The 18,394-nt window shown below is 35.6% G+C and overlaps 1 protein-coding gene across 7 annotated transcripts in view; it reads left to right on the forward strand.

Moving 5' to 3' along the window:
* ATF6 (activating transcription factor 6) overlaps positions 1 to 18,394 on the forward strand; it is a 235,502-nt gene that overhangs the window by 19,407 nt on the left and 197,701 nt on the right. For all 7 annotated transcript variants that reach the window (XM_057727666.1, XM_057727667.1, XM_057727673.1 and 4 more), the window contains 3 exons: positions 7,466 to 7,595; positions 8,175 to 8,378; positions 14,407 to 14,627. In XM_057727666.1, coding sequence (XP_057583649.1) covers positions 7,466 to 7,595; positions 8,175 to 8,378; positions 14,407 to 14,627 — 555 coding nt within the window. The remainder of the gene's footprint in view (positions 1 to 7,465; positions 7,596 to 8,174; positions 8,379 to 14,406; positions 14,628 to 18,394) is intronic.

Below are 18,394 nucleotides of genomic sequence, written 5' to 3' on the forward strand. Positions count from 1 at the left end.
GTTCAAAAATTACTTTCTCAATGAAGCTTTTCTGATTGCTGCTATTGAAAGTTCTCTGTGGTCCCACAATTTCTCCAATGATTTAATTTTAAAAACTTAATTTACTTTTGAAGTCAAAAGTGTTGCTATATAACAAGGTATATTCACAGAAGCCTGATTTCTGTCCTTTCCTTTCTATCCTTTCTTACACAAAAGGTAGCATACTACATACCCTGCTCTGTACCTTGCTTATTTAACTTAGTGGTATATCCTGGAGGTAGTTCCAATTTCAGGATATAGAATCTTTCTGATTCCTTTATATGGCTGTATGTGTTCCATTGGGTGTCTGTATTATACTTTATTCAATGATTTCCTCTTTGATGAACATTTGTGTTGCTTTCAGTCTTTTTTGGACTCAAACAAAGCTGTAATGAGTAACTATGTACATAAGTCGCTTCATATTTTTGCCAGAATGTCTTTGGGATATACTCCTAAAGAGAGATTGCTGAGATCAGGGTGAATACATTTTTAATGTTACTGTTTATTGCCGGATTTCCCTCCAAGGGTTGTATAGTTGTGTATTCTGACCAGCAGTATGTAAGAGGGCCAATTTTCCTTCATCACTACACAGCATGTTTTATTTTCTATTTCTTTTATTATAAATATGGTTGGACATCTTTTCATATATTTCATATGTATATTTTTATATATTGCATATGTATAAGGCCTACTTGCATTTATTTTAATGAACAGTTCAGATTTTTGTCCACCTTTCTATTGGATTGTATTGGTCTTATTCTCTGTGAAATAAGTTACAGGTGTTTTTTTCTCCAATTTGTCATTTGTCTTTAAGCTTATTTCTGTTGTTTATTTTCTCTAGGCATACTTTTCTCCATAACTGAATTATCAATCTTTTATTGCTTTTTGTTGTTGCTGTTACTCAAAGGAGGGTTTTCACTGCTCAGAGATTATAATATTTTTATTCTTGTTCTTTTGCTTATATTAATTTTTTGTTTTGAAAAACCTCAGACTTACAGAAATGTTACAAGTACATAACAAAGAATTATTTTTTATCTGAACCATTTGAGAATAAATTGCCAGCCTGATGCCTTGTCACTCCCAGGTACTTCAGTGTCTACTTCCTACAAGCAAGGATATGTCTTGTAGCCACAATACAACCATTAGAATTAGGAAGTAAATATTTATATTGTACTGTCATCTAATCTTCAACTCCCATTTAGATTGTGCCAGGTGTCCCAAAGACGTCCTTTAGAGAGCAGAAGGATCTAGTTTAGAATCATGCATTGCATTTGGTTGTCTTGTGTCTTTAATCTCCTTCAGTTGAAACAGTTCATTCTTCCTTGACTTTCATGACCTTGTCACTTTTGGAGATTAAAAACTAATTATTTTGTAGAATGTCCCTGAGTTGGGTTTGTCTGATGTTTCTTTAAGATAAGATTCAGGTTTTGTATTTGTGGCTGGAATATCACAGAAGTGATGCTGTGTCTGTCTCATTTACTTTTTTTGTTGTTGTTGTTGTTGTTGTACACATTTGTTTGTTTTATTTTTTAGATTCCACATATAAGTGATAATACAGAGTATTTTTCTTTCTCTGTCTAACTTATTTCACTAAGCATAATACCCTCTACATCCATCCACGTTGTTGCAGATGGCAGAATTTATTCTTTTTTATGGCTGAGTAATATTCCATTGTGTGTATGTGTATATGTATATACATCTTCTTTATCCATTCCTCTGTTGGTAGACACTTAGGTTGCTTCCATATCTTGGCTATTGTAAATAATGCAGCTATAAACATTGGGGTGATATATCTTTTCATTAGTGTTTTGATATATACCCCGCAGTGGAATTGCTGGATCATATGGTAGTTCTATTCTTAACTTTTTGAGAAGCCTCCATATTGTTTTTCATAGTGGCTGCACCAATTTACAATTCCACTAACAGTATACTAGGGTTCCCTTTTCTTCACATTCTTGCCAACATTTGTTATTTGTAGACTTTTTGATGATAACCATTTTGACATCTGTGAAGTGGTAGCTCATTGTGGTTCTGATTTGCATTTTTCTGATGATTAGTGATGAACATTTTTTCATACGCCTATTGGCTATCTGTATATCTTTGGAAAAATGTATACTCAGGTCTTCTGCCCATTTTTTAATCAGATTTTTTTTATATTGAGTTGTATGAGCTGTATATATATTTTGGATATTAACCCCTTATTGGTCATATCATTTGCAAATATTTTCTCCTACTCAGTAGATTGTCTTTTCATTTTGTCAATGGTTTCCTTTGCTGTACAAAAGCTTTTAAGTTTAGGTTCCATTTGTTTATTTTTCTTTTTGTTTCTTTTGCCTTGGGAGACAGATCCAAAAACATATTGCTATGATTTATGTCAGAGAGTGTTCTACCTATGTTCTCTTTCAGGAGATTTATGATTTCATGTCTTTAATCCATATAATGTACATATTCATACATACATTTGCACTTCCATGTATCTTCAGTATATTATGGAAATTGATATTCATAATAGTGATCGTGGTACATGGAGACAATGTTAAATTACCTTTAGTATATTATGGTCTGGTTGAGAAGCAGAGAAATGGATATTCATTTTAAGAGATTTCACGCTTACTAAAAAATATACCTTAAAATAGCAAAGTCTTGATAGGGTTAATGTTCAACTTTCTGAGAAAACTCTGTCATCCAGAATGACTCATTCCTTTAGAGATCTAGGTAGGTTTTACTGTGTTTTAATTATATACATGTTTTTGTAACCAGTCAGATAAGATCTTTCATTCAGAGTTTTGTCCATGCTTTCGTTACTTATAATAGGCTGTGATTGGTATAATAATCATACCAGAAAGTCATTTATGCTGAATCTATTGACATTTGATTCCTCATTGAGAATATTGCCGTGTCTGCACTTCTATTTTTTCTGCTGACAGTTTTCACAAAGTTTCTTCTTTTTTTTTTTTAATTTTTTTAATCTCTTTATTGGAATATAATTGCTTTACACTCTTGTACCAGGTTTTGAGGTACACCAAAGTGAATCAGCCATATTTATACATATATCCCCATATCCCCTCCCTCCTGCAACTCCCTCCCACTCTCCCTGTCCTGGCCCTCTAAGGCATCACCCATTATCAAGTTGATCTCCCTTTGTTATACAGCAACTTCCCACTAGCTATCTATTGTACAGTTGGTAGTGTAAATATGTCTATGCTACTCTCTCACTTTGTCCCAGCTTCCCCTTCGCCCCCCGTCCCCTAACTCTGTGTCCTCCAGTCCATTCTCTGCATCTGCATCCTTATTCTTGCCCTGTCACTGGGTTCATCAGTACTCATTTACTTTTTTTTTTTGGTGGAATTTTCCCAGGGCAGGGCTCGAACCCATGTCCCCTGCATTGGCAGGCAGACTCTTTACCACTGCGCCACCTAGGATAGTACTCATTTACTTTTGATGTAGTGGCACCCAATTTTCATTTGTCCTGTTACTGATGAGGTTCACTTTGTTCATTTGATTAAGATGGTGTCTACCAGGCTATTCCACTGTGAAGTTGCTCTTTCTTCCTTTGCCATATCTAAGTATTTTATGAGGAGGTACTTAAAATTATGTAAAAAATCCTGTTTCTCATCAAACTTTAAATTTATTCATTTATTTGTTTATATCAGTATGGACTCATGGTTTCCTAGTTTATTCAACAGATTATAACCAATTACTATAATTATTTATTCTGATTCTTATGTTATCCTGGATTTGGCCAGTGCAGGTCCCTTCACAGTGACTCCTGTGTTCCGGGCGTGGATAGCCTACATCAAGCTGACCCACATGGATGCACTTATTAGATGCACATGGATGCTCTGACTCCCTGTTCAGGGCTCCCTTAGACTCCTGACACTCCCCTAGGCTGCCTCTCTGCATGGTTTTGACTGCCCTATCTAGTGGCTTTAGGATCAAATTATTCAGGAAGTAATAGTTTCTAAGTAACTATGAATACACATTTTTCACAAGGTTTTATTTTTAATATTTAGATCTCTGATCCATTTGGAGTTATCGTGGTTTATGAGTGAGATACAAATCCAATTTTTTTGTTTTTCCAAATGACTATCAAAAGTATTGTTCCATTGATAGCCAGTGGGAAGTTGTTGTATAACAAAGGGAGTCCAACTCGAGGATGGAAGATGCCTTGGAGGACTGGGACGGGGAGGGTGGGGGGGACTCGAGGGAGGGTGGGGGGGGAGTTGAGGGAGGGAGGGAATATGGGGATATGTGTATAAAAACAGATGATTGAACTTGGTGTACCCCCCAAAAAATAATAAATTAATTAAAAAAAAAAAGTATTGTTCCAGTACCATTTATTAAAAAGTTCATCTTTTTCTCACTGATTTCAGTTTTGTGTATGTGTTTTAAGTTTATGTACATGGTATTGTATCAGATGTCTTTATTTCTTTTTTTTTTAAGCTCTTTATTGGAACATAATTGCTTTACACTCTTGTACCAGCTTTTGAGGTACACCAAAGTGAATCAGCTGTATTTATACATATATCCCCATATCCCCTCCCTCCCGTGACTCCCTCCCACCCTCCCTGTCCTGGCCCTCTAAGGCATTTACTTCTTACTTTAAAAAATTAGCACAGTGGTTTTTTTTAAAATTAATTAATTTTATTTTATTTTAAATTTTATTTATTTATTTATTTATTATTTTGGGGGTGTACACCAAGTTCAATCATCTGTTTTTATACATGTATCCCCGTATTCCCCCCCTCCATCGACTCCCCCCCACCCTCCCTCCCTTGAGTCCCCCCCACCCTCCCTCCCTCCCTCGAGTTTCCCCCCACCCTCCCTCCCTCCCTCGAGTTCCCCCCCACCCTCCCTCCCTCCCTCGAGTTCCCCCCCACCCTCCCCGTCCCAGTCCTCTAAGGCATCTTCCATCCTCTAGTTGATTATTTTTTGGCTGCATTGGGTCTTCATTGCTGCACACAGGCTTTCTGTCGTTGCGGAGAGCAGGGGATACTCTTCATTGTGATGCGCGGGCTTCTCATTGCAGTGGCTTCTCTTGTTGTGGAGCACGGGCTCTAGGCGTGCGAGCTTCAGTAATTGAGACACGTGGTCTCCGTAGTTGTGGCTCCTGGGCTCTAGAACGCAGGCTCAGTGGTCGTGGCCCGTGGGCTTAGTTGCTCCGTGGCATGTGGGATCTTCCTGAACCAGGGCTTGAACCTGTGTCCCCTGCACTGGCAGGCGGATTCTTAACCACTGCGCCACCAGGGAAGCCCCACAGTTTTTTTAATATCAATTCATATTTTTCTGCCTACATCAGTCTCTTGCATGTAACTACAACACTTTACCTACACCGCAATGAACACTGTCAAAAATGTCCCCTTGTGGGCTTGTGAGTTGATCCTAATATGAAGTGTTAGGTACAAATCTAGTTTTAATTTTCACTACAGAAATGAACCAATTTTCCCAGTCATATCGCCTTTATAATCAACTGTTAAGGAATATTATATTTCTGTCTGTTTACTCAGATTTTCTTTTATGCTTCTCAGTTAAGTTTTATAGTTTTCTTTATATAGGTCTTGCACATTCCTTAGAAAATTAATTCCTAGGTATTTTATAGTTGCCATTACTATTATGAGTGAACTATTTTTTATTATATTTTCTAAGTGATTGTTAATACAGTATTTTCATAGGGAAAATTTTTTAGTTGGTTCTTTAATGTGTTCCACGTAGACAGCAAACAAAGGCACTTCTGTCTCTTCTATTTTAATGTTTATTCCTTTTATTTCATTTTGTAGTATGTTTGCTAGAATTACAGAAAAAGCACTTCTTTCTTTCTTGTCCTGACTTTAATGGCAAAGCATTTAGTATTTTACCATTAAGTATGACTGGCTATCCAATTATGCATAGCTTTTATTTATTTATGTTAAGAAAAGTGTCCCTCCAGTCCTTATTTTTTAGGACTTTTATGAGGAATCTTTACTGAATTTTATCAAATACCTTTTGAGCATCTAAGGCCATGAAGATAATCATTTCCTGCTGTGTTATCTTGTACTCTTTGTTTTTTTCCAAATATATTTTTGATAAAATATACTCTGTAAGGTTCACCCCCCCCCCCCCCCCCCACTTACGGCTACACGCCTAATAGGTGTTAAGGATGAATGAATGAAACAATTCTCATTCTCACCAGGATGACTGAGAATGATGATTTCTCCCAGATGCTCTTTCAGGTCGTTTTAACTTTTTCTTATCTGATGATTTAAAAAAAAGATTTTCTTTTAAATTTGCCTTTGGATACCATTTGCATTTCCTTTTCAGTGAAATGGTGGTTTCTGTCCTTTGTCCATTTTGGCAAGTATTTTCTCCCAATATAGATCTTTTTAACTTTGTTTATGATTTATTTTAATTAAAATAATTAAATATTTTAATTATTATAGTCTATTTCTTCTACCTTTATGGCCTCTGGAGTTTTTGACTTAAGGGAGGCTACATCATGCTGAGAGTAAACAAGTATTCTCTTCATCCTTCGTTCAGTAATCTTACAGATTCTTTTGAAGATGGTATGATGTATGTATGTATGTACGTGTGCCCGTAACAGCTTTTTCTCTTGGAATTGAAATGCTAGTTTTATTCTGTGTTAAGTTTCTTTATTCTGACAAAATGAGACAGATCCACTGAATATTAAGAAGACTTTTAGAAAATATTAATATTTATATATCTGTGTTATTAATTTACCCATTAAATAAAATAAAATAGCCCTGCTCTTTTCAGTGTTTTTCTTTCAAAACATTTAGGATAAAGGCAGTGTGAAGAACTAGAAAGGGATAAAAATAGTAAGAATTATTTGCTTTTGGGATGTCCTTTGTGGTCTAGTGGTTAAGACTCCATGCTTCCAGTGCAAGGGGCACAGGTTCGATCCCTGGTCGGGGCGCTAAGATTCCACATGCTGCCACCAGCACGGCCAAGGTAATATTAAAAAAAAAAAAAGATGCACACACACATACTCTTTACAAACTGTGGTATATGCATTTTTATTAAAAAAAAAGAATTATTTGATTTTGAGATTCCTGTAAGACTGAATAAGAGATGATGGGGAAAAGATATTAGTGTTTAACTGTATAATGATGCTAAATATTTGTCTGACTAGGAACCAAGTAAAATATAAAGTTTGTGGGAGAAAATGTAGAAGCAGATCAGGTCAGTGATTCATATCTTTAAAAGGATAAAGTAGACATACTTCCTTTTTAGTTATTTTTTCCTTTAGTATCGATGGATAATGTTGATTTATCTGTTGTCTCTTAGTGCTTAATATATAGACATGGTTCTAATATATCACACCTTTGCCTTGAAGTTGTCTTGAAATATTTCTCTGTTTATATATGGATCTTGCCTCTCTTCCTAAGCAAGTTTTTTTGCTCAAGGATAGTATTCTTCTGCATGAATTTGTTTGTGTTTTATTTTGCTACAGGAGGAGTTGGATTTGTCTTCTACTTCCCAGATGTCTCCCCTTTCCTTATATGGTGAAAGCTCTAATAGCCCCTCCTCAGCAGAGCCACTGAAGGAAGACAAGCCCATCATTAGTCCCAAGAGCAAAACTGGTATTACTCCATCTCCTAACTTCTGTTATCTCTATTTTAGACTCTCCATTTCTTAGAAGAAAATGTTGGATTAAGTGTATGTTTATTATGCTGGCTTGCTGTTTTTAGATTAGTGGACCTATTTTGTTTTTTGTAGATGATTAATGTGGAGAGGAAAGGGAAGAAATAACCTTCTTTGGTTGTTTATGTCTTTATAGGTGAATGATGCTTTAAAAGAGATTTAGGGCCCCATCACCTTCAGGAGAAATGTCAAAGTTTCAGTTAAAGATATTGAATGTGAGGGCCATTTGGCTGTGACATTTGTTAACTTCGTTCACCTCTATGCTTTATTCAGGGATTTTAGCTATTCTTTACCAGTTCATGTGTCCCTTTGGCAAAGCTGCAGCTTGGTCAAAAAGGAAGCCCTCAGATTGAGGACTTTTCTTCAGTCCATTAAGATATAGAGTAGCTATGCTTAAACTTCAGTTAAGGGTAGTCAGAGGTCAAGATAATGTGTAGAAAGGTGTGTAATAGAATCTGCTTTTTAGGATTTGCTTAATTGCTATAAATTGATTTGTGGTTTGTTTGGATTTTCTCCAGAAAATGGACTGACTCCAAAGAAAAAAATTCAGATGAATTCAAAACCTTCAATTCAGCCGAAGCCTTTATTACTTCCAGCAGCACCCAAGACTCAAACAAACCCCAGCGTTCCAGCAAAAACCATCATTATTCAGACACTACCAACACTTATGCCATTGGCAAAGCAACAACCAATTATCAGTATACATCCTGCACCCACTAAAGGTACCTGAATGGAATTTGAGGCTCTGTGTGTTTAATTGGAGGGCACTGAGGCTTGTGTCATATGATTTGTTTTAAATTCAGTTATAATTTCTGAGCACATGCTATGTGTCAAGAATTGTCCTTGGTTCTGAGGATGTCATAGAGATGCCTAATATGTAGTTCCCGTCCTAACAATGTAGATAGCTATCCAGATCATTTACATCTGATACTTTTTTTTTCCCTCACAATTTTAATTATGAAAACGCCTGTCTCTAAGGCTTGTGGTTTTATATAACCACTTGTAACAAAGAAGAAAATCTGGAAACTTTCTCGGTGCCCTTTTATTGAGATTTTTGTGTCTGTGAGCTTTTTTGTTTTTAAGGAGAGGTCAGTATTTAAAATAATATGGTCCATTTCGGGTCTAATAGGTGTGTTTTGGCCAGAGAGTCAGACTCTTAATCTCTGAGAAGGCACCATTGTTTAGTAAACATTATCTAGTATGAAGCAATAAGGAGAAACTTGAAACTGTGTTCAAGTAGTTAAGAATGTGTGTTTCTACAGTTTGTCCACTAGATGGCCTCCCAGAGTTGATTCTACAAGAAGTGGAGGTCTGTAATGAAAGAAGTTCAAGTTTGAGGATTTAGTACCATTCAGATATAGGAATCATTTGCACACAGAGATTTCTTGGGAAGATTATTCATTGTTGTATTTATACCGATATGTGTACACGTGACTAAAGGGAATCTTGTGCAGCATTCTTTTCCTGGATTTTAGCTTGTTGGCACTGAGTAGGACTAGATGTCAGTGGGGTGTGGGTTGTAAATAAATACCACTGTTACATTTATGGCTGTATTTCCAGCTATGGATTGTTAGCTCATTTCTTTGCAGCATGGTTTTAATGAGGACAAGGTCATAAATTTTATTTCAAGGTGCTCTGTTATCTTTGTTCTATTCCACAGTCACAGACAATATGACATTGATAAAAAGAACTAGGTGAGAGACTGGCTGGATCCGTAAAAATCTACGGATCAAAAATCCCTACCAAAAAAACCCCAACCAAACAAACCTGAAATACCTGCCTTCTTAGGACAGGGCAAAACTACTGCCTTTTTCATGTGAACAGTAGCAGTCCTGTGACTTCTCTGGCAGTCCAGTAGTTAAGACTTCACCTTCTAGTGCCAGGGTGTGCGGGTTCAGTCCCTGGTCAGAGAGCTAAGATCCCACGTCTTGTCTCGCGGCCAAAAAATCAAAGCATAAAGCAGAAGCAGTATTGTAACAATTTAATAACGACTTTAAAAATGGTCCACATTAAAAAAAAAAGAAATTCTAGAAGGATGCACCAGAAATAAAATCACACACAAAAAAATAGCATTCTTGTAGAATGGGTATTCTTGTGGCCTGTGAATGGCTGTTAAGTGTTCATGAACTCCTTGAAATAAAATGCAAGATTTAGTGTATGTTATTTGTGGATTTTTCTAGGGATAGACTCCCAAACTTTGATCAAGATCTCAAAAGTGTCTGTGCCTTCCCAAAGGCTAAGAATTTAAACTTGTGAAGAACTTCATTATAGTTCCCATAAGCTATTAAAACGCATGTATAAAGGGTAAAAGTTTGACAATATGACCAGTATGTTAAGCAAGGGGTATTCCTAAGAATTTGCTCTTAGCATACCATTGGCTATGTTTGAATGATAGAAGGACTTACCTAGCAAAAAGTATAACTTCTCTGAGCATTTTATCAGTTTCAGAAGCCTGAATCATACATTATTCAAAACTTCAGTGCTTTCCCATTATCTGAAGACAGTCTTTATTTTAGAGGAGCATATGCTAGTACAGGGCACTTGTCTGTTTTTATAGTATGATCTGGAGAGGTAATATTGTAATAACATACTGATTTAAGTGTATCTTTTCCATTTATTTGAAAATGGGGAGGGAAGAAGAAGAGAAATATAAGAAAGGCATTTTACAGTGAATCGATACAAGTATCAGAAGTAAATATTTTGCTATTAAAAAAGAAGTAATTCTTACAGGAAAAAGTTCAGATTCCCTGGCTTGGGATGTAAAATCTGTCATGGTTTGGCTCCAGTTTAGTTTTCTAACTTTATCTTATAATAACTCTCTTTTCTATAAGTCTTTTAGTCCAGCTAATCTGGCCATTGTCCCTTAAATTTTCTTGTTTTTCCTAGTTTATTGACATGCCATTCTATCTGCCTGAAACAGCTTCTGCCTGCTTCTACATCTAAGTCCTGTACATCCATTAAGACTTATGAGTAGTGCAAGGGAGAGATGATGAAAGCTTGAAATGTCAGTGAAAATGAAGAGCAAGGATAGACAGTAGAGATGTTAAAAAGTGTAAAATCACAGGGCTTGGTCATTAGGTGATGTGAAAGGGGGGTGGAAGATAGAGAGGAAGGTATCCTATCTTGGGCCTTTTGGGTAGATAGTGGTAACAAATCACTGAAATGGAGGGTAGAGGTAAAATCCCTTGTCCCAGGTCATTTTGTTAGTGAGGGGTAGAGTCAGAACTGGAGCCCAGGTGGTCTGGCTTAGATGCTGTGTAATTAATCACTCAACTATATTGCCTCTAAAAGAAGGCAGAGATGTGGTCCTTGGTCTAAGAATTCTACTATCTAATTGGGGAGTTAACAAATTTATATCAGTAGTTAAATAGTAACTATGAGAACTACTGAATTAATAATACATACAATACCCTTATGGAAGCTGTTACTATACATAAAAGGAGAGTAATAGTAATTAACAATAATAATACTAGCTACCATTTAAGCTCTTATTATGTGTTCTAGGTGCCTTAGACACTGTTCTAGGTGCTTAAGTGCATTATCTTATTTAATCCTCATATCAACTCTGTGAAGATAGGTGCTATTATTATCATCTCCATTTTATAGATGAGAAAATTAATACACAGAGAAATTTACTGTCACACAGCCATACTATTTTAGACAAAGCTGGCATTCAATAAATGTTTGAGATAAAGTTTGAAAACTTTGAAGATAATTGAAAAGGAAGAAACTGACTATCACAATCAGTGAGTCATACGTAGTTAAAAGTACCCAGCATTGAAACCAACCGTGGTCCATTAAGGGGGATTTGTGTGTGATGCCAAAGAGAATTTTGAGCATGCTGAAATGGATAAACTGCCTTTTGGTATGTCCTTTCTAACTGTTCTCACACTAGGAACAGTAGTGACTATGTTCAGCTGCTAACTATTTATGGCTGCAAACAGTCCTTTGTATTGCATTTTGTGATCTGGTGAGCATCTCGCTTGTTAGGTGTAGCAAGTCACCATGAACACATTGTAATAGAAATTTAGTTGTTTCTCCCCATTTTGTCTTGAACCCAAACATGCCTAGAATATTTAGAGGATCTTTGATTTAGATGCTGAGTGATTTGAGGTTAGTTGGGCACTCTGGGATGAAAGGGCTTGATGTGCATTTTGGAAAAAAGGGAGGCATCAGTGGCCTGGTAGGACTTGGAGCCGCATTTGGTACGCAGACCGTGCCTTGGTATTGCTCCATCTCCCTCACTCTGTGCTGCAGTTCTCTCAGCAAGGAGATGGTGATAACCAGACACTGGATACTACAGACTTGGGTTATTTTTCTGAATTAGTTTTAAGAAATATTCCAAAGCCATCTGCATGTGTTACCTGCCAATACTTTAAATCTGTAACTAGAACTAGAAGTAGGATCCTTTCTTTGAAATGACTTAATTCTTTATATTTACTGCCTCCTCTGTTCTTTGGAATAATCCAAAATTCATTGAACATAGTTTAGTTTTTTGGGGTCTTTTTATCATATTTTTAAACCCAGACGTTGTGGAACACTGCTTCTGATAATGCTCTTCTCAAAGTATTGGTTTAAGTCAGTGGTTCTCAACCTGTGTGGTTGGAGAAGTAGTAGCCTGTGGGTTTTTGCAGGGCATCTGCAAATCCATATTTTATGTAGACTGAATAAATAATTTGTTTCATATATCCTTGTACTGATGTTTTTAAATTTTGTGGTTATACTTCTGATTAATAAACTCCAAATTCATTTAAAATTGTTACTAAATTTTTAATAGCCTTTTCTCGTGAAGTAGTTCTCAATCTACAGAAACCGAAAGGACAACCATGATCATCTTGGGTGACCGTGATATTTTTTATATTAAAGATGGGTCCTTATATTCAGGGAGGGAACCCTTGGTTTAAGTTTTACATTCTGATGAACATGTCTTTTCATAGTACCAGATTAACTGTACTATCTCAGTAAGTATTATTAGAAAACCTAACATTTGGTCATATGCTATTGATTTTACTTATTATTATTATTATTATTATTATTATTATTATTATTATTATTATTTTGGCTGCACTGCATGGCTTGTGGGATCTTAGTTCCCCGACCAGGGATTGAACCCGTGCCCTTGGCAGTGAAAGCATGGAGTCCTAACTACTGGAATATCCTATTAGTTATTTTTATTTGAATATTTGGCATAAGCAAATTTATATCTGCTTATGAGTCATTTCTGTATTTTATGTTTTTATTTCATAAAATAAATTATTCCAGTGGAAAATTAAAAGATAAAAATATTTAGTGATCATTTATGCTCAAGTAAATTGTGTATATTACAAATCTGTGAAATTATTTTTAGGTATGTCTTACTAATTTACCTGGGATAAAATGCTATCAGCTAAATTCTAGTTTTCGTATGCTTTTTGAGGCTGTCTGAAACATAAAGACTTTAATTTTGTAGAAGTGATTTTTTTTTTAAGCTATGACAGATGTTCTTAACAAACAGGTGTTCTGAAGCATTATTTTGATTTTTAGTTTTACTTGATGCTTTGACATACTGAGCTGAGTTTCACATGGGTCATGTTACACTGTCTGAAAGTATAGTGTGTTTTTTTTCCCTTAAAGAACAGTGTGAATAGACTATGTGAAATTTTAGTTGCCAGTTACTTTAGTACCTTTATTTTGCTAGATAGGCTCAAGCAGCTATGGATGTTAGGTGAGGCTTTCAGCACCTTGTAAAATTGGCCAGATCTGAAAGCAAACACTCAGCAGGCAAGTAAAAATTTTAATAGGCCAGTGTTATGAGTTGTATGAGCCCTCTTTAGGTTAACTATATGAATTCTCCTCAGATTAGCATAATTTTAAAATACGGTTAAATGTGAAGATTAAGAAAAGATTTGTAGAGGTGGGTAGGGGAGTTGATATTATCTGCAGACTATTTTAAATTACAGATTTGTAGAGGTGGGTAGGGGAGTCGATATTTAAATTACAGATTTGTAGAGGTGGGTAGGGGAGTTGATATTATCTGCAGACTATTTTAAATTACAGATTTGTAGAGGTGGGTAGGGGAGTCGATATTTAAATTACAGATTTGTAGAGGTGGGTAAGGGAGTTGATATTATCTGCAGACTATTTTAAATTACAGATTTGTAGAGGTGGGTAGGGGAGTCGATATTTAAATTACAGATTTGTAGAGGTGGGTAGGGGAGTTGATATTATCTGCAGACTATTTTAAATTACAGATTTATGTTTCCCATGTTACCTAAGTGGTTTTAACATTTTTGATATTTGTACCCTCAGTTCTTCCAAGTGTTGAGTTACTGAATCTCTGTCATATATTTTTGGTGTTATATGTATTATAAATCCCATTAATTTAAAATATATGATTCTGTGTTCAGTATAAAAGGTTTGATATTTGTAATATGATAAATTCTTTTAGCACTAAGAAATTTCAGAGGTTAATACTTAGAGAAATCTATGAATAATTTAGCAGATTTGATCTGTGTTAGCTGAAAAGAACTGTGGAAATACATTGTTAATGATAATCTCAAGGAGAATGAGTTTAGTCAGTTTCGTTAAAAACACAACAACGGAAGTCAGTATGGATGTGTGCTGCTATTGACTGTGTTTTAACTGATGGTTTCAAATCCCTCCGTGTGGTCTTACCTATTATATCTGCAGAAGAGACCTAAATGTTAAACAGCTCTCCCTGCCACAGGAGTTATGCACCCTCTGATTCCTTTCCTTTTTTCTCTACTGCAGGTCAGACCGTGGTTCTCTCTCAGCCTGCCATGGTACAGCTCCAGGCATCTGGAGTTCTGCCCTCTCCTCAGCCAGTCCTTGCTGTCGCTGGGGGAGCCACACAGCTACCTAATCACGTGGTGAATGTGGTACCAGCCCCTGTGGCAAATAGCCCAGTGAATGGAAAACTTTCTGTGACTAAACCTGTCCTACAAAGTTCCATGAGAAGTGTGGGTTCAGATGTAAGTTTTGAAGCTTAGTGCTTTTTTAATGCCTGATTTAAAAACTGAAAACAAAAGAACAAAACACTTCTTTGTTTTTGTTGCCTTCTTTTTGTTTTTTAAAGTTTGTTGTATTGTGTCAAATGTGCTGAAATTGCACATCCAGTCTCTGGTGGAAAATTAGAGTAAGGCTTAATATGTTAAAATCTAAGTGAAAAGTCTAAAGTGGTTTGACGAAAAGAGAAGTATGCATACCTTCCTCTTCTTTAATTCCTTCTTTTGAACCATTTCATCACATTCCTCCAGATGATCACCCCCAACTCAATCATACAGTAGTATTTTACAGGATTCTTTCATGTTTCCTGATTGAAATGTTTTTGGCAACTCCCCAGATAAGAGTCTGTAGACTGCTTTTTAGTCAGGGTTTATATTTAGCTTCTCTCTTGACTTATTGAAGGGTTTTCACCACTGCAAAGCACTGACTTGCTACTCTTAGGAATTCTGTTTCTTAGTGATTATTTAGTTTTTTCCCATCTTTGCAAACCTTCAGATTTTCTGTTGTAGGGACTTTTTGTAATTTATAAATCATAGAAAGTTTCCTAAGATCTGTCACAACCTAAAACTGGTTACAGTACTTACCAGCCAACTCTTGCTTTCTTTAAAAGTGATACAAAATACCTCATGTTATGTAGTAAATGGTAATTGAACATCATGGGCCTAAAGTTCAGTGAAAGTTAAAGTCAAATAATCAGTCTAAAAGTGGATTCTCTAAAATTGTGATTGGGAAAGCAAAGCCTATATGTTTTCTTTAAAAGTGAATATTACTGGTTGTAAATATTGCTATCCTGTGAGTTACGTAAGGTTGTTTATCATACTATTGACTGATCTGTCTACCAGAATTTATTAACTAGCATGTCAGTGGCCCATTTAGTTGTGAAATTGCTTTACAGTTGCATAAACACAACCAAGTAACCTCCATCAGCAAGATTACTTGACTTGTAAAGACCCAAAACAAAAGAATATTATCTACCAGAAGTAGAACATCGAAGTTCTACAGTAATTCCCACAGTGTGTATAGGTATTGAAAACAGTGCATGCCAAGACAGGAAGGAGGAACATTAGTGTCGTATGAGAATAGACATGGATAGTACAGGATTAAGCTTGACTATTATGTTAGTTTATTTTGAAGACTAAAAAGGGTAAGCACAGTGCTTATGGCATAATAGGCACTGATGCATAGTATGTGTTTCAGTTGAAGATGAAATGATATGAAGCTGGGATTTGCTTTAAAATACTCCATGGGGAGATGATGAGCACAGGCTAGAGGCAAAGTGTTGATAATCGTTTAAGTTGGGTATATAATCTTTCTTCCCTTGTGGTGTTTGGGAAATTTTCTACAATAAGTAAATGAACAACGATAACAAAAATCTAAAAATATTTCATGATATTTTGAATTAAAATGTACAACCAATAAAAAAAAGAGTATGTTTTTCACAGGAGACTGAGGAAGTTAAGAATGATGAAAGAGGATTTTTGTTTGCAGGGAAATTCTGTTTCATTTCTAGTGATTGGTGTGTTCAAGTTATCTGTTTTCTTCTTGACTAAGTTTTGTCAGGCTGTATGTTTCTAGAAACTTGTCCATTTCTTCTGGATTGTGCAATTTGTTGGCGTATAACTGTTCATAGTATTCTCATGATTTTCTGTATTTCTGTGGTATCAGTTATTTCTCCAGTTTCATTTCTCATTTTGTTTATTTGGATCCTCTCTCTTTTGTTCTAGGTGAGCCTCGCTAGAGGTTTGTTGATTTTATCTTTTCAAAAAACCAGCTCTAAGTTTTACTGATCTTTTCTGTTGTTTTTTGATCTCTATTTTATTTATTTTCTCTCTGATCTTTATTATTTCCTTCCTTCTGCTGGCTTTGAGTTTTGTTTGTTTTTTTCTGATTTGTTTAGGTGCAGGTTAAGTTGTTTATTTGAGATTTTTTATTATTTCTTGAGGAAGGCCTATGTCTCTCTGAACTTACCTTTTAGAACTGTTTTTGCTACATCCTATAGATTTTGGAGAGCTGTGTTTTCATTTTCACTTGTCTTGAGATATTTTCTGATTTCTTTGATTTCATTGTCAACCCATTGTTTTATTAGTAGAATGTTGTTTAATCTCCATGTGTTTGTTCTTTTCCCATTTTTCTTTCTATGGTTGATTTCTAGTGTCATACTTTTGTGTTCAGAAAAGATGCTTGAAATAATTTCTGTCCTGAAGAAGAATTTCTAAAATGATCCCTTAAAGTTTTCTTTTAATACTCTTTAAATTGTGAATTTGAATGTTTCTTCTATAATATTCCCAAACAGAACTTGCAATAAAAAATATTCAGGGTTGTCTTTATGCATGGAAGCAACCTAAATGTCCATCGACAGATAAGTGAATAAAGAAAATGTGGCACATACGTACAACGGAATATTACTCAGCCATAAAAAGGAATGAAGTTGAATTATTTGTAGTGAGGTGGATGGACCTAGAGGCTGTCATACAGAGTGAAGCAAGCCAGAAAGAGGAAAACAAATACTGTATGCTAACTCATACGTATGGAATCTAAAAAAATGGTACTGATGAACCCAGTGGCAGGGCAAGAATAAAAACGCAGATATAGAGAATGGGCTTGAGAACACAGGCGGGGAAGGGGAAGCTGGGACGAAGTGAGAGAGTAGCATTGACATATATACACTACCAAATGTAAAATAGATAGCTAGTGGGAAGCTGCTGCATAACACAGGGAGACCAACGGGATGTTTGGTGATAACCTGGAGGGGTGGGATAGGGAGGGTGGGAGGGGCGCTCAAGAGGGAGGGGATACAGGGATGTATGTATAAATACAGCTGGTTCACTTTGTTGTACAGCAGAAACTAACACAACCTTGTAAAGCAGTTATATTCCAATAAAGATCTGAAGGATGGATAGATAGATAAATAAATAAATAAATAAATAAAAGGCAAAGATTCCCAATTTGTAAGGGATACCTTATAGAAGGAGTGTCTTTGCAGATTTCCTTCCAGATAGCACATAATGAGATTTGAAAGCAAAAATTTTAATTATGAAATAAAAAATTGAATTAAAAAAGTTGTCTTAATGTAATTTGTTTAGACATTTAAAATATGTATTATGAAATTTTTTTAGACATGAAAAAGGTAATGAGTAATTAGAAATTTTTAAAATATAGATTAACAGTATATCACAGTTGTTAAAAATATTAATGTATTCTTAGTCTAGATTCATAGAATTATGACATTCAATCATGGGACAGTCCAGAGGAACATGGCTAAGATGGGGAGGAGGTCTAGAAACCATGTCATGGGGACAGGAATGGTTTAAGGGTTGGTATGATTCAGTAAACTGAAGAAGAGAAGACTGAAAGTAGAGCCATCTTCTAGGAAATGAAGTTTGTCTTATGGAAAATAGGATAATTATTCTGGGTTATTCCAGAGGACACATCTAGAACAGGTTCAGGTAAGTTATAGAAAAGTTTCTTCTAATTCTAAGATTCTTTGTACAGTAATTGTATTTGAAAACCAGAAGAGGTCTTTTTCTTCCCGCCTCTAGGCTTAATATCTGAATAGTGACCATCTTAGTGTTGGCAGTCATCATTGTATGTCACTGACCCATTTTGGAATCTCTACACATTTCAATTAATTATTTGTTTGTTTATTAGCCAGACATCCTTTAGAAGTTCTTTGGTGTGAAAGACTATGTCTATTCTGCTTTTGCACTCTGTGCTCTGTAAATTTGGTGAATAA

Source organism: Hippopotamus amphibius, chromosome 3 (genome assembly GCF_030028045.1).
Source record: "Hippopotamus amphibius kiboko isolate mHipAmp2 chromosome 3, mHipAmp2.hap2, whole genome shotgun sequence".
Classification (NCBI taxonomy): domain Eukaryota; kingdom Metazoa; phylum Chordata; class Mammalia; order Artiodactyla; family Hippopotamidae; genus Hippopotamus; species Hippopotamus amphibius.